General features: G+C 41.9%; 1 protein-coding gene across 2 annotated transcripts; it reads left to right on the top strand.

Annotated features, from left to right (window-relative positions):
* Positions 1–5: 5 nt before the first annotated feature.
* Positions 6–21,770, top strand: nrap (nebulin-related anchoring protein). 2 transcript variants are annotated; one of them, XM_054769300.1, is made up of 43 exons: positions 6–229; positions 938–1,032; positions 1,112–1,199; positions 3,409–3,513; positions 3,691–3,798; positions 3,881–3,988; positions 4,069–4,173; positions 5,136–5,243; positions 5,332–5,439; positions 5,923–6,030; positions 6,208–6,324; positions 6,894–6,998; positions 7,093–7,200; positions 7,286–7,390; positions 7,474–7,572; positions 8,553–8,657; positions 8,730–8,837; positions 8,899–9,006; positions 9,084–9,281; positions 9,445–9,549; positions 9,634–9,732; positions 9,809–9,913; positions 10,081–10,188; positions 11,322–11,479; positions 11,635–11,788; positions 11,889–11,993; positions 13,194–13,292; positions 13,385–13,489; positions 14,178–14,285; positions 14,754–14,867; positions 14,938–15,135; positions 15,228–15,332; positions 15,593–15,691; positions 15,768–15,872; positions 15,948–16,055; positions 16,127–16,438; positions 16,505–16,609; positions 17,404–17,502; positions 17,576–17,680; positions 17,756–17,863; positions 18,696–19,007; positions 19,070–19,228; positions 20,001–21,770. In XM_054769300.1, the coding sequence occupies exons 1-43, from the start codon at positions 164–166 to the stop codon at positions 20,250–20,252; spliced, it is 5,379 nt and encodes a 1,792-aa protein (XP_054625275.1). In that variant the 5' UTR covers positions 6–163; the 3' UTR covers positions 20,253–21,770. The 2 variants fall into 2 exon arrangements, with proteins under 2 accessions (XP_054625275.1, XP_054625276.1); XM_054769301.1 differs by lacking the exon at positions 3,409–3,513.
* Positions 21,771–23,238: the final 1,468 nt, after the last annotated feature.

Genomic DNA, 23,238 nt, shown 5'->3' with positions numbered 1-23,238 from the left:
ACCAATCATGCGATACGGTGTCAAGTAAGAGTGGCACAGGAGCAGTCTCAGAGCTAAGTTTACCACTACCAGAGAATCACTCTAGACTGTCCAGGAGGGACAGAAGGGTTTCCTAAGAAATTATTTTCTTTTTCTTGAAGGGGGGAAAGACAGAGGACGCACCATGCAATCTTGTGCAAGGTGTGGGTTTGTGGTGTACCCAGCGGAGAAGATCAACTGCATTGACCAGGTATTACAAGCAAGTCTCTATTGATTTTGACACATTTAAAAAAATAAGAATGAATTACTACTTTTCTTTTTAAAAATAAATATATTTATGTTTCTTATTTATGGATTTGTTTGTTTAAAATTGATATAACTGATGGCAAATAGCACTTGGCCTTATTTTTTTAGCAATAGCATGTTTAAAGGGTTCTAAGTAATTATAGCCAAATCAATAAAATACAAAAAAATAATGTGAATTACAGTTGAACTCAGAATGATTTAACCTTCTTGGTAGATTCTATATTTGAACATTTGAAGCATTGGAGTATCTGCAACAGATACACATGCACTTTTAATGAGATTCAAATTAAGAAATATAAAGTAAATATAGTCGAGTCAACGAACAACCAGGTTTTCAATAAACCAGGGGTGCCCAAAGTGCAGCCCGGGAGCCATTTATGGCCGCATCTTGTTTTTTAATGGCCTGTTCTAAATAGGTGAGCGCCTACATAGAGTACTACAATTGTCAAAAAAGTAAAATACAAGTAAGAATTAGATTATGTTCCAAACACAACTTTAAACCATGTCTGGATGTCAACAATTAGATACAGCATGCTAATTCTATTTATGGTGCAAAACTATAAGATGAAAGTCACATTTCTTTAGTTTAAGGATGAACGCTTCATCCTAAATGACCTCCTTCTGACATTATAATGTGATTTATCCTTCGTAGAACTGGCACAAAGCCTGTTTTCACTGCGACGTCTGCAAGATGGTGCTGACGGCCAATAACTTTGTCAGCCATAAGAAGAGGCCGTACTGCTCAGTGTGAGTACTTCCGAACTCCCCCAATCTCCTCTTTCTCCATGTAAAAAAACCCCACTCATTTCAACAACTGCACCTGCAGACACAACCCGAGGAACAACACCTTCACCAGCGTGTATGAGACACCCATCAACATCAACGCCAAGAAGCAAAGCAAGGCCAGCAGTGAGGTGAGAAGATGATGTACTGTCCACATCAAGGTGTGACTGTTGACAGACTAACATAAGACACTGTCTCTGCAAGAGACAGAGGGGTTATTTATCATTTTTGGGTCATGACTCAGGAGGATACTATGCTATGCCCTCAGGGAGGCTTGGATCATTTTGCACCTGAATCCCATGCAGTTGCTTCCCACATTTAGAAGTTTTACGGTCAAATTTCTTCAATTTATAAGGGCCTCCATTGCATCTTTTCTTTGATGACGGCAGCCTTGTGGAATGGAGAGTGCGCCTGGGGTTATTTCAGTGACTTCGCTTTAGCCCACTTTATGCTTCAGGTGGCTAAAATTATACACCGGGGGGGGGGGTTAAAAAAAAGACAGCCCGGCATCGCTTCCTCTCCTCCACCTGTTCTCGTCTATCCTATTCCGTCTCTGTCTCAAAGTCCGAGCGAGGCTGCCTACTTATATTAGCAGCAGGCTAGCAAGCTCATCAGCCACTGCATGTCTCCAGAGAGATTTAGAGTTTTAACATGTTGATATTTAAAATGACGGTCGACTTCTCACCCTCAAATCTCGATTCTGACAGCATGTACCGGCAGATTTTTCTTTCTTTGTCTTTTGTTTTCAATGATTCTTTGCAAAATATACTATTAGAAAATATTAGAAATCGATGAGGCTCCAACACAGAGCTGTGGGAGTCTCCACAAGCTATCTACTATGAAGAACACAGTTTTATATAAGGTTCTAATGCAGATTTTGTGGTCAATTGTCAAAAACTCTTCTCAAAATCTCTTTCACAGTTGAACTTTACTCCCACTTGTTTGTTGGTCTATTTTGCAATTTGGAATAAACAAACTGTTTGAAAACATGTTTCTGATGGGATCAACTCCAAAACCGTAATTTTCCCCTGAAAATGGTTGTGATCAAAAAACAACTGTTCGGACAGGATATTACATCATATCACAAACTGATCAGGCCCCAACACAGAACCCTGTGGTGCCCCACAAGCCTTCTTCTGTGACTAATAAAGTTTTATATACAGTAGACACCCCTACAACGTAAATAATCCGTTCCGAGAACCTTTATGTTATAGGGTTTTTATGTTATACAAAGTGTAAAATACATGTAAATAGCCTAATCCGTTCCAAGATCTTCCCAAACTCACCCCTGTGTCCCTTCAAAATATTCAAAGTCCACCAAATATGGTGGGAAAATATAAGAAAACATTAGCATAAACATAGTAGAGTAACATTCCAATATAAAATAAGGTAATAAATAAGATTACTGTAAATGAATAAAACTGAAAAACAAAAACAATCTTACCGTTCACAAGATGTCTTGATCAGGAGCACGCAAGTGGAAAGTAGGGGGTGAAGGAGGACTAGTCTGAGTCGAAACGTGACTCAAAGAGTCTAAGAGTCAGCTGGTCTCACAGACAAACGCACACGCACTACATGATAATGCTGTGTGCAAAATTTTAATTTGTAACTAAACTTAATTGTTTAAGTTAGTTTAAGGGCGACTACGAAGAGTAAGGAGGTTGAAGGGAGAAGCCTGTCTCTCACACAAACTCACGTATGTGCTGTATAAATCAGCCAATGAGATGAGAGCATAGACGGTGCCCCGATAATCAGCCAATGAGAGCGTGAAGCGTCAGAAGGCGTCACCAAGTGTACTCTGTTAGTCTGAAATTACACTGACTTGGCGCTTTACGTTATATGGAATTTCTTAAGTAATACGATGCAAAAACCTTACATAAATTCTTTACGTTCAGTGGAATTTACGTAAATGCGAGGTACTACTGTAAGGTTTTTATGCAGATTATGCGGTCAAGTGTGAAATATATTTTCATAAACTCATTTAATGTTGAACTTTGGATTCATGAACTGTTTGAAAATGTGTTTCTGATGAGGTCAACTCCAAAAACAAATGTTCCCCCTGAAAATACGTCGACTGATAAATGACTTTGTATAGATGTGATACCTACAGACTGTATATTACATTATATTACAAAACAATGAGGCCCCAATACAGAACTCTGGGGGACTCCACTTGTAAACTAGTGCTACGCTACTCAAGCCATCCTGTGTCAAGTCAACCCTCAAATTCCCTGAAAACAGCACTACAATCTGCAGCCTAGGCACATGTCCAGTGTGCGCTTGTGCAAACGTGTTGCTGGTTTTGGCTTTAATGTTTTGTGGTCTATGTGCACTTTGTAGCTGAAGTATCGTGAAGAGGGCGATCGGTTTATGTCCACCTTCCACTATGACATGACGTCCACGGAGCTGGAGCGGGCTCGTCTAGCCAATCAGATGGCAGGCCAGGTGAGCTCCCAGTGGCCTTTCACGCCAGTTAGAGGGAGTTCTAAATCCAAATTGTTGGTTGATATCTTGAGGAACCTCTACCCCCTTTAGTGAAATGAAGTGATCATGATGACTTTGTACACCAAACCTCATTACCACCAAATTTACAGATGCTGAATGTATTCTGCATCCAAACAGGCCTTCAAGTCTCAGTCCGAGTTCTCCCAGCAACAGTCATGGTACTCAGGCATGGTCACCAACCAGGAAATAGTAACTATGTCCCAGGCGCAGAAGACTGTCAGTGACGTGAGTAGACAACCACTAATCCAGACACCTTAATGATTATTTTGTCAAAACTGAATGAACGTGTGCTATGTTTATACTGTAGGTAAAGTACACAGAGGAGTATGAGCAGTCCAAAGGCAAAGGCAGTTTTCCCGCCATGATCACACCAGGATACCAGGCTGTGAAAAATGCCAACACTTTAGCGAGCAACGTATGTAAAAGTTTCACTTTAGTGCATTAATATGCATGTCCAGGAGCCCATGTGAAGCTCTGTATGTTCTATCCCCACAGCTTGAATATAAAAAAGGGCATGAGGAGAGAGTTTCAAAGTACACTGCCTTCGTCGACCCCCCTGAGGTGATTCTGGCCAAGAAACAAGGACAGATTGTCAGCGATGTGAGTCATTTCCCCCTTTTACGTGGCTGCTGCTTTATCTATTAGGTTACGAGGTTAGTTTATGATGATAACAACTACTTTTATTTATTTAACATTTTATTGTGTTAGTTTCTTGTGTTATTTAAAGACAACAACAATGCATCAGTGTATAATATTACACCTTAATGCAAACAAATGGAGCCCCAGTACAGACTCCTGTGGGACTCCAGAAGTACTCTAATGGCATTAATGCAGTTTTATATCTGTTTTTTCTTCACTTAAGTTCATTGTGGTCCATCTATAAGCCCCTTAGACTAGTGAAAAAGACTGGCAAATGGCAGCTACGCCCACTAATTCAATCAGCCCACTAATTGAATCAGTGCTCTGCGTTAAATACAAAATACACATGAGAAAGAAACACAGTGCTGTGTACCGTCAATGCTCCCATTAACACTGCTATTCAATGAACTTCTGGGTCTCCTGTTGTCGCTAGATGCATGGTCTACAAAAGTAAATAACTGTCACCGTCCATTGATGTGGCTGTGGCTGTAGACAACCTGCTGTTGTAGCATTTTACTAATTCCACAGCATGGCAGTAGCAGCATTTCAAGTTTCATGACTGATGAGCATCCAGCAGCTTGATCTACCTCTGTATGCACTTTAAAATGTTGCTACTTAGCTGTTGCACAAAGTGAAAGTCATGAGTGTTAAATGAGTGAAAAATTTGTGTCACTTGCCGTACTGTTGTTTACAGTGAACTCATCAGCGGTATTCATGCACCTTACCGCTATTACAACATTGGTTCTGTTGCTGCTGTGTTGTGCAATGTACTTAATAAATTACCTTGTGTTCAAAGGGACGTTCTTGTGCAGTCCAAATCATTATTACCGTTGTTATACAGTATATAACGAGTTTTCAAATGTTTAAACAGATAGCTTGCAAATATCACTTGCTCATGAGACTAATTAATATCCTTGCTGAAGTATGCCTACACAGAGGACTACGAGCAACATCGAGGAAAAGGCAGCTTCCCTGCACATCTCACACCTGGATACAAGATGTCCAAAAAGGCCTCAGAACAGGCTAGCGATGTAAGCATAAAAATGCACACATAGTCACCACTGTATATTGTTAAAGACAACTGGTCGTTGGTTACCAATGGTTTCCTTGTCTGAACAGATAAAGTACCGTCAGATGTACGAGCAGGAAATTAAGGGCAAAGCCAGCGCAGATGCCGCAGCGGCTGAATTGGTCCACGCCAGAGAGAACGCAGAAAACATCAGCCAGGTTATTCATTTTTTTATGCCTTGTTAAAATATGCGTAATGCAAGCGGAAGGAAAGAACTTTTTGTCACCAGGAGTTCATTCAAATTTTAAGAACGAAAGTCGTAAACTCTTAAATCATATTTGCGTTTGCTTATTTGATTGTAAATACTGTATATAGGTCAGTTTTAAGGCTAATTGTATTAAAGAAGGATTGGTTTATTATTATTATGTTCAATATTTGCACATGAGCGTACAATCCCCTTTTTGTCTGGCATATAATTATTTCACAATGAATAACAAATCTTAGACTCTACCTTCAAAATACAGTGGAAACAGGTTTTTAGATTTATATCTATGGTTATTAAAGATTTGGTGCAACGAAAGAGAAAAATATATATATAGAGTATTAGTTTCATGAGAGGGACCAATTTGAGACCTTTGGGTAAAAAGTGTAACTTTAAGGGGCTTGAAAGGTTAAATATGCAAGTGTACTTTTTCATGCAGATCGCCTACACCGAAGAGTACGAGCAGCAGCGAGGCAAAGGAAGCTTTCCTGCGATGATAACCCCTGGTTATTATCTGGCAAAAAAGGCTCAGGAAAACGCCAGTGATGTAAGTATAAAAAGGGGTGTGGCTTCCCGATTGGCATTATTGATTGTTCTCCATCCATTACCCAGCCTTGTCATCATCCTGTCTCGTAAACCAACCCCATATTTATTATTCATTGACTAAACTAGACTTAACTCCCTGCCAGAAACTAAAATCCGTCTCTCTCCGCGCATTCTACAGCTGAAATACAGAAAAGACTTAAATAAGATGAAGGGCACATCACATTACCACAGTCTGACCTCTGAGGACAACCTGGCCTTGAAGAACGCTCGGAAAATCAACAAGCTTGTCAGCGAGGTGAGGGCTGACTCGTGTGTGTGTGTGTGTGTACCAGACACCGTCCCACCGAAAATGGATGTCTAGCATCCCTGACATGCCTGTGCACTGCGATGGCAGCTTTACCGCCAAGGCTTCATGACTTGAGGGATCTATTCTGAACAATGACATGCTAGCCATGTTAGCCATTAGTGTCTATTGCAAGTCTCCTTTGTGTCATGTCATTGCCTCGAGTGACTCCACGTGATGTTGACCTGTCACTGATGGTGTCACTTTACTGTATATTCAACACTCAGGAATGCTTGTTTGTTGTAATGCATGGATTCTCCACTGGTGACGAAGGGGATACATTTTTTGCCCATAGCCTGTTTTTTAACGGCCCTTGCCAAATTCTAAAAACCCTCTCCATGATTAATGAGATATATTATTAGATATTGCGCTAATTTGCTTTGTCACCGACAACACAAAGCTAAGACGTTGATGTTTTGTTCAGATAGCAAATAGCAGATAGCAGATAGCTGTATCAAAATGGCACCCGCATCCTTCGATTTTTCTGTGGAAAAAGTTTGGACACCCGTGTCCTGTACTAGGTGGAGTATAAGAAGGACCTGGAGAACAGCAAAGGTCACAGCATCAATTTCTGTGAGACGCCACAGTTCCAGAATGCTACAAAAGTGTCTAAGTTCACAAGTGACGTAAGTATGGACCTACAGGAGCAATGATTGTCACGTTCGTAAATGCAAATGCGTTATCAAATGCAAGCGTTAGTAAATCGTTTGTGTTGAAAAGAACAAGTACAAAGAGAAGTACATCAGCGACATGAAGGGCCATTATGAAGACTCTGGAATCGATAAGAAGACCATGCACGCCATGAAAGCCAGGAAGCTGGCCAGCGACGTAAGCCTTGTTGATCATTGTTATTTAACAACCAGTGCACAGTGGTTTCCCCCAAACGACGGAATGTATCTCTTGTATGATCTAGATCACATATAAACAGGGTCATGACCAAGATCAAGGAGAATACACCTACCAGGCCACGCTAACACCAGGCTACCGTAGCCAAAGGAAACTGGACCCATTAAAAGATGCAAGTTCTCACTCTCTTTTTGTTTCTTCACATTATAAGATGAATAAGTTCCTAATGTGAATACCCTGTTTTTTCCCCTGCAGAAGAACTACAGGCAGCACATAGACCAAGTCAAGTACAGTCCAGTGACAGACACGCCGGAGATCCTCCTGGCGAGGAAAAACGCTCAACTCATCAGCAACGTGAGCTAGTCAAAGATCACCTATATGAGGAGCGCTCAGGTGTTTTTAAGGCTCTACTGCAAAAATGCTAGCCAAAAATGATATCCACGATAGGCACGTTCCACTGTAGTTAAGAGTCAACAGCAGAAACACTAGTCAAAGGACATATATGACGGACGCACTGTCGCACTGTTTTTATGAATGTACGCAAAAACACGAGTCAAAGATACTCTATGAAAGAAGCCTTCTGCTGTTTTTAAGACTCTATTGTGTGTGGCAGGAGAGCTCAACAGTTTTTAAGAATCTACTGCAAAAGCGCTGGACAAAGATCTTCTGCATAACAGGGATGCTTTGCTGTTTGTAGGGCTCCACTGCAAAAATGCTTGTCAGAGGTCCTTTTTATGATAGGAGCACCATTATTTTTAAGTATCTGCTGCAAAAAAGATTTTATCCATGACAGGAGCGCTCTGCTTTTTTTAATGATCTACTGCAAAAACAGTAATCAAAGATATTTTTCATGACAAAGGGGCTCTGCTGTTTTTAAGGCTGAACTGCAAAAACAGTTATCAAAGATTTTCTCCATGAAAGGAGGGCTCTGCTGCTTTTCAGGATTTACTACAAAAATGCTGGTCAAAGATTCTCTATGTAACAGGAGTGGTTGGCTGTTTTTAGAAATCTACTGCAAAAATGCTAATCAAAGAGCCTCTATATGACATGAGCACTCTGCTGTTTTTAAGAATGTCCTGCAAAAATTCTAGTCTAAGATTTGACTTGACTTATCTGCTGTTTTTAGGAGTCTGCTGCAAAAATGTCAGTCTCTCCCAAGTTTTGAAATGAACATGTGGGCTGGTTTGATGTGACTTAAGGGCCATATTTGACCTGCGGGCTACCAGTTGAATATGGCTGCTATGATCCATACCAAAGTTGCCTACACACCACAAAAAGTGGGGTGAATGACTTAAACACTAAAAAAATACGCTGCTTTTATTGTTTCTTCTCAGCTGAATTACAAAGCGGACTATGAGAAGTCCAAGCACCTGTACACACTCTCCCAGGACCTGCCCCAAATCAAAATGGCCAAAGACAATGCCGCCTTGTGCAGTGATGTAAGTACACCTTTTTCCCAAATTACTAAGCATGTATTCACTGTTCACATGCTACTCTATTTGCCAATCCAGATTAAATACAAAGAGGAGTGGGAGAAGACCAAATCCAAAGCCTGCGACATCGGCGTGGACGATCTTAGCGTCAAAGCAGCGAAGGCTTCCAGAGACCTTGCCAGCGATGTAAGAAAAGCAATCTAAGCAGGCTAGCGTTGCATTACAATGAGCGTCATGTGTGTTTCAGCTTAAATACAAGAAAAACTATCTGAAGAACAAGGAAATGGCTGTGGGCGTCAACGTGAGCGACTCAAAGACTCTGCACTCGCTTCACGTGGCCAAAATGTGCAGTGACGTAAGCGCGCCAAATCCCATCCCATTGGCCACAACTATGACTACTAGTTCACTCACAGACTTGGCCTGTTCCCCCAGATTGAGTACAAGAAGGGCTCTAAGGAGAGCCAAGCCCAGTACAGCTTGCCCATGGACATGGTCAACCTGAGTCACGCTAAAAAGGCCCAAGCGCTGGCGAGCGATCTGGAATATCGCACCAGGCTCCACGACTACACTGTCATGGCCGATGACATCAAGGTCCAGCAGGCCAAGAAGGCGTACTCCCTGCAAAGTGAGGTAAGAAAGTCGACAACCCGTCTATAAGGACCAACTCATCAAGTCCCTTGAGCATTAAAAAAACTGCCATGAAGGCCTGCTTGGAGCTTTTGGTGTGAAATAACTGGGCAATCCTGACCTCATCAAACTAAACAATTACTTTTTTCTCCCTTCTGCTGATCAGAATCAGTACCGCTCAGACCTGAACTGGATGAAGGGAGTGGGCTGGGAGACGGAAGGGTGCCTCGACATCACCCAAGCCAAGAAAGCCGGCGATCTGCTTAGCGATGTCAGTTTAAGTATTTAGTCTTTGAGTTACCTTGGGATGGAAATATTGCATCATTTATTTTGTTACATGTGCATCATTTCACAGACTAAATACCGCCAAAAGGTGGACAGCATCAAGTTCACCCAAGTGGCGGACAACCTCTCCATCAAACACGCCCAGAAAAGCCAAGAACTGCAGAGCGACGTATGGTCACCCAGATGGAGATGTACTGTTTTTTAGTTTTGTTATTCACCACAGTGGATCTAATTGTGCCTTTCAGCTGGCGTACAAAGCAAACACGGAGCAGATGATACACCAGTACACCATGACAAAGGATGAGCCGCTATTCCGACAAGCAAAGGCTAACGCCGACCTTCTCAGTGGTGTAAGTTAGCACTGTAAGGGCGTTGGAGTCATGATCAAAGTGTTAGCTCATTAAAGCTTTGTTTAGCACACCTCCTCCGTCACCTAAAGACTGATGCCACTTATTAAACGTGAAAGAAATTGGATTATTTGAGCATGCCTCTGTTTTTTGTTGTTTTATAATTCCAGAAAGTCTACAAAAGCCAATGGGAGAAGCAGAGGGAAAAGGGCTTCGAGCTGCGACTGGACTCACTTTCCATTCTCACCGCCAAAGCTAAGAGAGACCTGGCCAGTGATGTGAGTTATTGTCAAGTATGACAAACCCATCCAGGAGGCTGTTTCACCTTCGGAATGGAGATTCTTTTAAAAATGTATGGGTCATGTGTATAAGGACATTTTGGCATCATCATTCATCACGTCATTGCAAACAGTGCGAACTTCAAAATAATCAAACATGAGGCAAACCTTACTTTTAATGAGTACCACTTGGAGTAACACTGCAAAAACTGAAATCTAAGCAAGATTAATGCAAAATTTTGTATGTTAACACAATGTTTTATTATCCCAGAAACGATTGTGTGGTCTTGTATTCGGGGGTCTAGAGATTTATACTGTACATGCAAACCAACAGTAGACACCAAACGACTTTGACCCCAAATAAGTCAGAGATTTTCTTCCTGTCATTCACACACACCAGTGACCTGGATAGATGCAGCCAAGACACCGAAAGAAGTGACTAAAAGTTCGGGTAACTTAGCAAAGGACAGAGGAGCAGTGATGTTGCTGCTCTCAAAATGAGCATCATAACTGCTAATGTTGTGCATTTATCCAGGTCACGGGTGCATGTGAGTGACAGGACGAAAAGCTCTGGCTTGCTTATTTGGTTTGCAGGTACTGTACATACCTTTAGAACCTCGACTATAAGATGATAGGATCTTTTTCTGTCTGTGTTCTAGGGAAAAATAGGGTGTTATTATACAGGTTTGTCATTTACTTTTGCTTAGATTTCAGTTTTCACAGTGTTGCCTCAAGTGGTATTCATGAAAGGTAAACAAATAATAATGTCAAAATATCCCTTTTAAACATGGCCTGCACAGTTTTATCCAAATGTAAGCCTTTTTCAGACTTTTAGTCCTTTGACACAATCTGCCGGGTGGCATGCCTAAACCTTTAGACCACACATCTTTTTCAGGGTAAAAAAAAGGTCAACAAGGTACTTATGAAAGGGTGTACAGACCACAAAAAAACAAATCTTGGAAAAAATTCAGAACGGGAGGCAAAAGACTCGGCTCTCGCATTCTTGTACCGAATCCCAAAGCTGGTCAACCACCGAACATTCCATATGCTGGACTCCCAATGAGGCGTTTTCCCGCTTGTGGCAGATTTAGATCAATGTGTCCTTAGGATCCTGCCATCTTCTCCCCATGCAGGTCAAATACAAAGCGCAGTACGAGAGAAACAAAGGCAAGGTGATTGGCATAAAGTCTGTCAGTGATGACTCTCAAATGGCTCACTCGGCTCTGGCCACCAAACTACAGAGTGACCGCCACTATAAGAAGAATTACGAGGACACCAAGACCCAGTTTAAGTAAGCGCTCCATTATGATTGCTGAAATAAGATTCTGCATTAGTGATTCCGTCTGAGGTCTTCTGTTCCTGCACTGTCTGAAGTGATACCTCATCAATAATGTGTTGTTGTTTGTTTTCCCCAACATATACACATGTCAATCCGTCCTCCCCCAGTGTCTCTCTGGATATGTTGAACATCAGCCATGCCAAGAAGGCCCAGGACCTGGCAACCGACATCAACTACAGAACTTTCCTCCACGAGTACACCACACTGCCAGTGGACTTGAACGTCTCCTGGGCAAAGAAGGCCTACGGACTCCAGAGCGATGTCAGTTTTATGGACGGAAAGTCAAGTCGTCTTTACAAAGTCGTTACTGCTTTACGAAACATTTGAAAAGCAACACGTTTGTGTGTGTGTGTGTTCTTAGAAATTGTACCGATCCGATCTGAACTGGATGAAAGGAGTCGGCTGGGAGGTCTCCAAGTCTTTGGATGTCCAGCAGGCCAAAAAAGCTGGAGAGCTTGTCAGTGAGGTAACCCTATGCGCCAAACTGCATTGCAAGTTCTGGGATGTGATTAGACCGACCGTAAGGCCGAGTGTTGAGTGAAGGCACATACTGTACAAAGTTTACGACTTAGGTAAGAATTTATTTAAAGAGCAGAAGACCTTTCATAAATGTCAGAAACCCGGTTAAGTATCAGCTTTAACAAGGGACCTTAAAGTGTTGAGTTGCTTCATAACACTTTCTACCTAATACCTAATAACTTCTTGGTACACCTTTTTTAATTTTAGTGTCCAGTAACTTGGGTAATGCGGGTTTGTATCACACAAATTCTGTGACACCTTCTCCTGCCGACACCAATTTTATTAGTTGATCTTAGTTAATAAATAGCGAATAAACTAGCTTTAAATTTATTTTGAGGCTATAAATTTTCATGAATTAATTCAAATAGCAAATCATGACAATATTACTATTTTCTGTGTATTACTATTTACTTTACTATCTACCTTCTGACCTACGTAGCTACCTGTCACTCTAGCTATTTACCTAGCTAGCGCTCTAGCAAACTAGCTTGTATAGTTTTTGAGTGTATACATATTTTGTATTAATTCAAACAGCAAATCATAGGATCATAGCATTATGATTTAGAATGTCTATCTAGCTTCTGACTGACGTACCTACCTTTCGCTCTAGCTAGCTACCAAGCTAGCAACAGTTAATTCATTAATTCAAAGAGTAAAACACACAAACAATGAGATTTAGCCATTTATCTGTCAATAATGCGAGCTACATAGCTAGCTTGAACCGATTTTGCCCCTATAAATATTAATTCAAACACTAAAACACAACAATAACAAGAGCGAGAGTATCGCTCTAGCTAGCTACCTCGCTAACTCTTTAGCAAGCTAGCTTGAACAGATTCTGAGGCTATGGAAATTCATTCATCCATTCATACAGCATCTATTAATCTCACTAGCTATTTCGCTAGTGCTCTAGCAAGACAGCTTAGAGATATTTTGAGACTACAAGCTTTAATTAAATCAAACCACATCTATTAATCTATTGATCTGTCGCCTATCGATTGTACCTCGCAATCAAGCTAGAAACTAACTCGCTCTTTAGCAAGGATATCAACTGTGTGGTTATGGCTGTGGTTGTGGTACGGTGTGGTTATGGCAAGACCATGTTTCCCCCATCCTCTACAACTGAATAAATGCACGTTCTTTGTAGAAAAAGTACCGTCAGGATGTGAGCGCCTTGAGGTTTACAAGTGTTGAAGACACTCCAGAGATGGTTCAGGCCAAACTCAGCAACAAACTGGCCATTGATGTAAGTACTTGTGACCTCAGTGTGGCTACGATGAACGCAAACCAAGTTCTGAAGGGTAAAATGGAGGTCTGATTGTTCTTGTGTGTTCCCAGAGGTTGTACAGAGAGAAGGGAGAAAACATGAAGCACAAGTACACGCTCAATGAGGAGTTGCCGGAGTTTGTGCAGGCCAAGATCAACTCCATGAACATCAGCGAGGTAAACTCAGTGCTTGCGATCAACACGTTCAGTCAGCTGTCTATGAGTTGAAACCACTGTTGCCAACTTTTCAGTCAGAAAAGTAGCTATTGGCTGTCCGAGAAGTCTAGATGACATCATTGCCTAATTTGCATATCATTTGCATATAGGAGAGACAAAAAAAGTAAGTAAAAACACCTTCATTAAAATGGCTATTGAGAACTTGTTTAAATTAGCACAGTTGAACTGCGAACTGCGACTCTTCTGGTCAATATATGCAAAAGCAACTGGTTTATCAGTTACTTACTGATTTACCCCAATAATTGTAAGGTAATCCCCCTCATTTTACAAATAAAGAGTAGCAATAGACTGACAATAAAATAAAAACACCCCGTCCTCTTTTACCTAGGCATTGTGCCGCGAAAGCTGACTGTGCACTGCCGGCTCGTGACTGCCTTTGGTCGGGGCGGAACTGTCAACAGCATCCGCTGTTGCTCAGTGAGAATACAAAATGCAGAACAATACGTGCTTTCACTTTCGAGTCCCCAAACCCTAATACCAGAAAACTCCCCAACAACGCCAGAAAAAGTCGCTAGATTTGTCGCTAGTCGCTTTTAAGAAAATATGTCGTCAAGCGGGGTCGGAATGTCGCCAGATCTAGAGACAAAATTGCTAAGTTGGATACACTGGTTGAAACGTGTGCTTTCAGAGTCGTTACAAGGAATCTTGGACAAGATTACGCGACGGTGGATACAAACTGCGCCTGGATGCTATTCCTTTCCAGTCTGCCAAAGCGTCTGCTGACATCCTCAGTGATGTGAGTCTCTTCCTACTCTTTGCATTTATTGTTGCCAAAAACATGGGCGCCATTTTTGTATTCTGCCCGTTATTTAGCGAGCATGCGACTTTCTGGTTAATGGTGAATGTCGTACGATCTTAAATAACACTTATAAGTCTTATATAGTGGAGGAAATAATTATTTGATCTCTGGAATTGGCTGGAATTTTCAGCTCCACAGTTTTTCTATAGGATTGAGGTGCCTTGGCACTATGGTTTGGGTCATTGTCATGCTGGAAGACCCATCCATGACCCATCTTCAGTGTTCTGACTCAGGTCAGGAGGTTCTCGTCCAAGAGTCTATGGTACATGACCCTATTTGTCAGCCCCTCAATGCAGGGAAGTCTTAGAGTGTGTTTAGTGTCTCAAAGTCTGGTGAATGTCAAACGATCTTAGAACTCGACGGTTGAGACTGAATTCATCTAAGGGACTATCTTTGTCATTCTAGCAAAAATACAAAGAGCAGTTTGAGAAGAGCAAAGGGAAGATGATCGGTCTCAAGGGGCTGCAGGACGACCTGAACATGTCTCACTCTGTTTACGCCAACAAGCTACAAAGTGACGTAGGTGTTTGTCTTTTATACACCTTCCAAAAACTGTCAAAAAAAACACCATCTTCTTGCCACGCTGCAGATCAAGTACAAGAAGGAGTCGGCCAAAGAGCTCTCCAAGTTCCACCTTCCCATGGACATGATGGAGGTGGCCCACGCCAAGAAGGCCCAGTCTCTGGTCAGCAATCAGGATTACAGGCTCACTTTGCATCAGTACACCTCCCTGCCTGATGACATGAAGGTCCAGGCAGCCAAGAAAGCATACGCTCTGCAGAGCGAGGTAATGTAACTGTCACCTTTTCTGGTGTACCAAGATAATCATTGAGTGAACTTGGATGTGTTACAATTGCAACATTTTGGGCTCTTTTGCAGAGACTATATCGCTCTGACCTTAACTACCTGCGGGGTGCCGCATGGATTGCTACCGGGGCCCTGCAAATTGAAGGCTCGAGGAAGGCTACTGACCTCATCAGTGATGTAAGACCTTCTATGATGAAATTCTAGCCATATGACATGCTAGCATACATGTAATAAAGATATCCTCTAAGTTTTATGCAGTAATCATTGCACAAATGGCCAATGACTTATGGGCAGTTAGTTGCTATGTCCCTGCAACTGTCCTGCAAACATGTTTTGCTTGATGGCGGACATGTTTTCCAACCAATCTTGCTCAAAAAAAGTCAAAAAGGAAAAGACTGTTTTTCCTGAGGTCATTTCTGATGTCTGTCCCACATTAGAAAAAGTATCGGCAGCAGCCGTACAACTTCAAGCACACTTCTGTCGCAGACTCCCCCGACATTGTCCATGCAAAACTCAGTGGACGCATCACAAATGAGGTGAGCCTACCATATGTTAGCTTCTCTGTGGCAAACACTATTAACAGGAATGACGGAAAAATTGCTTCTTTTGTAGCGTTTGTACAAAGAGAAAGGGGTGAGCGACCGGCACAACTATACCATTACAACCGAGAGACCGGAGATCACTCAGGCAAAGATCAATGCGGCCAACTTTAGCGAGGTACCAGCAACTCTGTGTTCTGTGAATGTGTCCAAATGCTACTCAAAGCTTGACAAGACATGGTTTGCTCTCCAGATTAAGTACCGAGAGTCCTGGCACACTCTGAGGGCTCAGGGATACAAGCTCACCATGCAGGACATCCCATTCCAGGCTGCCAAGACCTCCACAGGCATCGCCAGTGACGTAAGAGCAAAGGACGTACAGGATTTTTCTGTTGTTTCCACACCAATGATGATCGTTTGTCCTCTCTGCAGTACATGTACAAACACAACCACCTGATGGAAAAAGGGAAGCACATCGGTGCTCAAAGCGTTTCCGACGACACATACCTGCTGCACTACTTGCAGGCGGGCAGGCTGGCCAGCAACCAGGAGTACCGCAAGGATGCTCTGACAGCTAGCGGCCACTACCACCTGACCCCGGATATGGTCCACATCGTCACGGCTAAAAACGCTCAGGCGCTGGCCAGCGATCAGGACTACAGAAAGAGGCTGCACGAGTACACAGTGCTTCCAGATGACATGAAGGTCAAGTGGGCCAAAAAAGCTTACGATCTGCAGAGTGAGGTGAGGCCGAGGGAAAGAAGGAATGACCAATGGCACGTGATGCTGATTTGACCACTTCCTGCCTAGAAACGCTACAAGTCCGACTTGAACTTCATGAAGGGCGTGGCCTGGGATGGAGTAGGTGCACCTCAGCTAGAGTCGGCCAAGAAGGCTGGAGAGCTCATTAGTGATGTAAGTGCACATGGTGAACAGTATCTGTCCGCTTTTTTAAGCTTTTCCTGGTAAGACGACACATGTTGGGGAAAAAAAAGCATCTTATATTTGACATTAATCGTTCATATGTTTTGTCCAAACATCCATCCATCCATCCATTTTCAATACCGCTTCATCCTCATTAGGGTCGCGGGGGCATGCTGGAGCCTATCCCAGCTGACTTCGGGCGACAGGCGGGGTACACCCTGGACTGGTCGCCAGCCAATGGCAGGGCACATGTAGACAAACAACCGTTCACACTCACATTCATACCTATGGACAATTTAGAGTCGCCAATTAACCTCACCTGCATGTTTTTGGGAATGTGGGAGGAAGCCGGAGTACCCGGAGAAAACCCACGCGCACACGGGGAGAACATGCAAACTCCACACAGAAATGCCCAGGGGAGAATCGAACCCAGATCTTCCCGATCTCCAGGCTGTTCCTGTTTTGGCCAACGTGCTAACCACTAGACCACCATGCGGCCCCTTGTCCAAACATAATATCAACAAAATTAAATGCATATCTTGAAGATTCTGAGGCTCTGAGGCACCTCAAAATTTCAGCTCACCACCCATCTTGTGTTCAGGCTGAGTCCAGGAGGTTCTGGGTTTATCGATAAACAGCGGTTAATTATCCCAGTTATCTTGTTTACTGTGTTTAGCGTCAGAGAGTCCGATGCACGATCAAAAAGATTCAAGGAACCAATGCTCTAAGATGAACAGGCAGTGTCCATTTTGGTTTGATTGGTCTTTTTATTCTTCTTCGTGCAGAAGAGGTATCGCCAGGTGCCGGACAGTCTGAAGTTCACCTCAGTGACCGACTCCCCCGATATTGTCCACGCTAAGATGAGCTATCAACAGTGCAGCGAGGTAGCGTAAAGAGAATCCAAATAAACATCAGTGAGTGCAAATATATTCCGTACATTTCCCCTTCTAAATCCAGAGGCTGTACAAATCAGGGAGGAATGACGACATGAACAAGTACACCTTACATCCGGATGATCCAGACTTTGTCCGAGCCAGGATGAACGCCCAGCAGATTAGCGATGTAAAACAAAGTTGAATGCACGCAGATGATTAGACTTGCTCAACAGCATTTTTTTGTGTCTCCGTCCCCATGTAGAAAGTCTACAAGGCTTCCGGGGAGCACGTGAAGACGCTTGGCTACGACTTGAGGTTGGATGCCATCCCCTTCCAAACAGCGAAGGCCTCAAGAGAAATTGCCAGCGATGTGAGTGTCCAAATCCTGAAGGTTTCAAAACTGTCGCTTGGCAACGTCAGACCGGTTATTAACAAAGAAATACAGAAAAAGACATTAATATTATTTTTTTCCCAATTTTTTCACAAACTGCAATTATACCTGATTAAGAATGTCTATGTTAAAATTATCTTTTTGTTCAATAGTGGTTTTGGTCTTGGAACTCTGCCATGCAGGCCGTTTTTGCCCAGTGTCTTTCTTATGGTGTAATCATGAACACCTACCTTAAAGGGATAGTTTGGATTTTTTGACATGAAGTTGTATGACATCCCCATCAGAAGCGTAGTCCATCAACAATGACTTACCCCCCACTTGGTCCTGTGAGCCCAGTTCTGGTTGGATTTCGGTGATGAGAAACGTCGTTCCGGTTAGTTATTGGGGTTACATAAGTGAAGAGTTTGGCTTCTCAAAACAATATGCATTTGAAAGAATAATACATTTGCAAGACAAAAATGCGTCCTTGAAAAAAATAAGACCTCACAAATCGCTTGGCTTTACCTTCTCTGACGTCGTATTCATGCGCGCTATCAGCTGTCTACACAGGGCCATGTAGGTTTGGATTTTTTTTCTGCCTTAATAATAAAACGTTTCATTTAAAAATAGCATTTTGTGTTGAGTTGTGTTGTCATTGAGTAATATTTAAATTTGTTTGATGATTTGAAACATTTAAGTGTGACAAAAATGCAAAAAAAAAAATCATATCTTATACACCACTGTATATTATCTATATTTATATTTGTATACCAATATAAATGATCATTTTTTCAATTGGCATTGAGGCACTAAATTCTCCTCTCTTCAACAGGTTCACTACAAGGAGTTGCACCTGAGGGACAAGGGCCAGCAAGTGGGGCTGCGCTGTGTGGAGGATGACCCCAAGATGATGCACTCTTTGGCGGCCAGCAAGCTCCAGAGCAACCTGGAATACAAGCGGCAGTCGAAAGAGGAGCGCTCCAAGTACAAAATCCATGCTGACCAACCGGAGTTCCTGCTGGCCAAGAAGAGCCAGGAGCAGGCCAGTGACTTGGCGTACCGCCACAAGCTCCATGACTACACGTGTGACCCTGAGCAGCTCAACGTCAAGCATGCCAAGCAGGCCTACAAGCTGCAGAGCGACGTAAGGCTCAGTGGCGTCATCACATGCTGCATTGTTTGTAAGCCCGTCGCTGTTTTCGGCAGGTCAACTACAAGTCAGACCTGAACTGGATCAGGGGAGCGGGCTGGACCCCTCCTGGTTCCCACAAAGCTGAGCTGGCCCGGCGCGCTGCCGAGCTGGGCCTGGCTGAGGGAGTGAGTGCCGAGGAGGCCATCGCAAAGTACCAGCGCATGATGATGATGGTGAGATGGCATCGCTAACTGTTGCTAAGCAGAATACGCTCCAAATTACTTAACAGTAGGGAATCAGCCCACTGATATTATTGGCCCGATATTGGCATAAAAATGTAATATCGATCAATATCGGTATCAGGATTTTTCCCTATAAAGAAAGCCGATAATAAACATAATGCTGTATATAGGCCTATGGGCTCCCGTATTTTCCTGTGCGCAAATGACCTCATCAAACCGCCTCTCAAACGTGTAAACAACCGTGGGTTGCTAGTAACAAGGTAGGTTGTTACAATGTTACAATTCTTGGACGTAAACGACGGTCAAATCTGACACTGTGTGTTCGCACTGGATTAGGAGAGTCCCTGGGGACGTCCGTGAAAATGTTGCTTTTTCATATGATATCAGGTGTATTTTTAAGACCATCCATTCATTTTGTATGCCACTTATCCTAATTAGTGTCGCGGGGGTATGCTGGAGCCTATCCCAGCTGAGAGGCGGGGTACACCATGGACTGGTCGCCAGCCTACTTAAGACATTTTCCAAAATCAATGAATACATCTGTCAATGTATTATTTGACTTTTCATTAATTAATGGACATTAAAATATGTATGACGTATATTCTATTTGGCCACTAAAAAAACTCAAAAATATATATTGGACAGAAAATGCACCAAGCTTTTTTCACCACAGTGCCAGCTTCTGAATCTGCCCCTAATACAACATGTCTACTGCATGTCATCTGATTACGTATTGACGCGTCCTAAAAATAAAATATTTTAGGTGCACCACCAGCAGCAGATGGAGCAGCAGCAACAACAGCAACAACAGCAGATGTCAGAGCAGGTGGAGACCAGTGAGGAGATCCACCGAGGCGTCAACATGGACGCTACTGAGGTCCTTCACAGGAAGAAGACCTACCAGACCGTGCAGAAAAAGACCACCACAACCACCACCTTCAAATCCATGGAGAAGAAATCTTCCAGCAGCACAGTGAAGATGTCCAGTAAAGCTAAAGCCATAGAAAACGCATAGGGCAGAGAAACTTTGTACGGAAAAGGATGTTTACATGAGTGCATACAGTCAAGATAGAGTAAGCATTAATGAGGGAATCAAGCATGTTGAATGAAGGCTTGGTTATGTTGAGCAAAAATGTCCTTAACACGATGGCCTTTTTATATACAGTATAATCAATAAAGATGAGGCAGCGACCACTTACAGTGGGTAACTTCTTACTCTATTGCTTTTTTAATTCACTCTTATAAGATATTCAATTAAAAAAAAAAAACACAGACAAGAATGTGCTACCAGCAGAGGCACTGTTGAGTCAGTCTTGACTCAACTACTGTACTTCATACTGTATACTTTATATTAAACAACACAATCAAATGATTATGAATTTAAAATCAGCTTAGTTAAAAATAACTCTTTAAAAGGTAAAGAAACCATATTGGGTAATTATATAATACATTATATAATATAAATTATATAATTCATTAAGACTGGATTCCTTAATATTTGGCATTATAACCACAAAAGATGGGAAGAAAAATAAATGCCCATTCGAATAATGTTTGTGGTAAAAGAAATAAACAACATTTGAAATAAATACAAGAAATAAAATACATTTTTAAATATAAAATTTAAAAAATTCTAAAATAAACAGTCTTTTATCTAGGAAATATAATAAGATGAAAAATGAAACAATATCTTCATATGAAATAAATATAAAACTAACAAAATATATAACGACATACAGTATATATATTACGGGCCACACGGTGGTCTAGTGGTTAGCATGTTGACCAACACAGTAACAGCCTGGAGATCGGGAAGATCTGGTTTCGATTCTTCCTTGGGCATTTCTGTGTGGAGTTTGCATGTTCTCCCCGTGTGTGTGTGGGTTTTCTCCGGGTACTCCGGTTTCCTCCCACATTCCAAAAACATGCATGTTAGCTTAATTGGAGACTCTAAATTGTCCATAGGTATGAATGTGAGTGTGAATGCTTGTTTGTCTATATGTGCCCTGCCATTGGCTGGCGGCCAGTCCAGGGTGTGAAAACGATAAAAAAATATATTTTTTTATCGTTTTCAAAAAAAAAAATTTTTTTATCGTTTATATATATATATATATATAATTTTTTTTAATCGTTTTCGGTCCTTACGGGCCCCTAACAGAAAAAGGCCACTGTGTTGACATGAAACATTTTGTTGTGGGATTGAATGGAATTGAACGGGACATGAAATATTACAGTATAATAATATAATCAATAGTGGTAATGCATGAGAGACTAATGGTAAGTTTGCATTGTGGATTTTGTGTCATAAGTGTATTCAGAACTGGATTCAATATAGAGGACTTTTTTTAAAGGCATATACAGTACTGTGATGTAAACAAAAAGTACAAGCAATAATGACAGTATTTTCTTAGCAGGCTTGATGATGTCATCAGCACTTTAGTCTGGCAGGTTCAGCTTTGGGAGTTTGTGACGCTAAAACTCAAAGCTGGGCTCGGAGTAAACGCTGGATTTTGCTGCTGATAAAGTAAACTTGTTTTTCTTGTTCCAAGTGTTTCTGTTGTCTTTCTTCACAACCACCAAGTCAAGGTACGTCTCAAATGTTGCACCAATCTTCTAAACGCTCCCCTGAAAATGTGGCTCCTCCCTAAATAATTTACTTGAATAGACCTGGTCTGAAAACCTCGCTTTTGAAAAATATATTCAAATAAACATTTTCTAAATTAAAATACAAATAACTAGATTATGGCAATGTCTGAAAACATTGTGTGTGAATGCTAAAGCAGAATGAAACAGAAATAAGCAAGAAAGGTGTAAGTGCCAAACATGTCCTGAACGCGCTGAACAGTTGGAATAGCTAGAATGAACAGAGAAATGTAGACAATGGAAGACATCTTAGAAGAAGAGGAAGTAGTGTTACAAAAAAGGAAATTTAGAGAAAAATAAAAATAACATTTTTGGAATGCGAAATATCGTCAGTTTGAAAGTCCTGATTGAGTGCAATGGTTTCATGGTTGGAATTGGTTGACAAAGGTGCAAAAGGTGAAGGCTTTAAAAAGAGGCCCATTCATTTTCAATGGCAAAATGTTTGGATTTGTGGAAAATCAGGGAATGTTTTGAATTATCTAAATAGACAGACAACAACATCCAAAGAACTGCAGGCCTCACTTGCCTCAGTTGAGGTCAGTGTTCATGACTCCACCATAAGAAAGACACTGGGAAGAAAGGGCCTGCATGGCAGAGTTCCAAGACCAAAACCACTGCTGAACAAAAAGCATTAAGGCTCGTCTCAAAAACATCTTGATGATCCCCAAGACCTTTGGGAAAATACTCTGTGGTCTGACGGGTCAAAAGTTTAACTTTATGGAAGGGGTGTGTCCCATTACATCTGGCCTAAAAGTAATGCCACGTTTCAGAAAAAGAACATCATACCAACAGTAAAATATGGTGGTGGTAGTGTGATGGTCTGGGGCTGTTTTGCTGCTTCAGGACCTGGAAGACTTGCTGTGATAAATAGAACCATGAATTCTGCTGTCTACAAAAAAATCCTGAAGGAGAATGTCCGGCCATCTGTTGGTGACCTCAAGCTGAAACCAACTTGGGTTCTGCAGCAGGACAATGATCATAAACACACCAGCAAGTCCACCTCTGAATGGATGAAGAAAAACAAAATGAAGACTTTGGAGTGTCCTAGTCAAAGTCCTGACCTGAATCCTATTGAGATGCTGTGGCATGACCTTAAAAAGGTGCTTCATGCTGGAAAACCCTCCAATGTGGCTGAATTACAACAATTCTGCAAATCTGCAAAAAATAAATACAAATCCTGGATCCTCATGGAGTGCCTTTTTGAACTTGTAACTTCTAGTATGTACTTTATAATTAATAGAGAGTAATATTCAGTCCCAAAATGAATGTGCATCAACGTCTCATACAACAAGCCATTTCATTTCCTGCTCCTACTGTTTCTCCCTGGCCTTTCTCTCCCATGGGGGTCAATTGAGGCT

The sequence above is a fragment of the Dunckerocampus dactyliophorus genome, chromosome 2 (genome assembly GCF_027744805.1).
Source record: "Dunckerocampus dactyliophorus isolate RoL2022-P2 chromosome 2, RoL_Ddac_1.1, whole genome shotgun sequence".
NCBI classification, from domain to species: domain Eukaryota; kingdom Metazoa; phylum Chordata; class Actinopteri; order Syngnathiformes; family Syngnathidae; genus Dunckerocampus; species Dunckerocampus dactyliophorus.
Note: the sequence above shows the minus strand (reverse complement) of the source record. Positions and strands in the feature narration are given on the sequence as shown.

Excerpts from the sequence above, each read along its gene's own strand:
- nrap (XM_054769300.1), top strand. The coding sequence starts at position 164 with ATGCAATCTTGTGCAAGGTGTGGGTTTGTGGTGTACCCAGCGGAGAAG. Across the intron at positions 5,244-5,331 it reads CCTCAGAACAGGCTAGCGAT|ATAAAGTACCGTCAGATGTA; the intron begins GTAAGCATAAAA and ends TTGTCTGAACAG. Across the intron at positions 16,439-16,504 it reads CTTACGATCTGCAGAGTGAG|AAACGCTACAAGTCCGACTT; the intron begins GTGAGGCCGAGG and ends CTTCCTGCCTAG.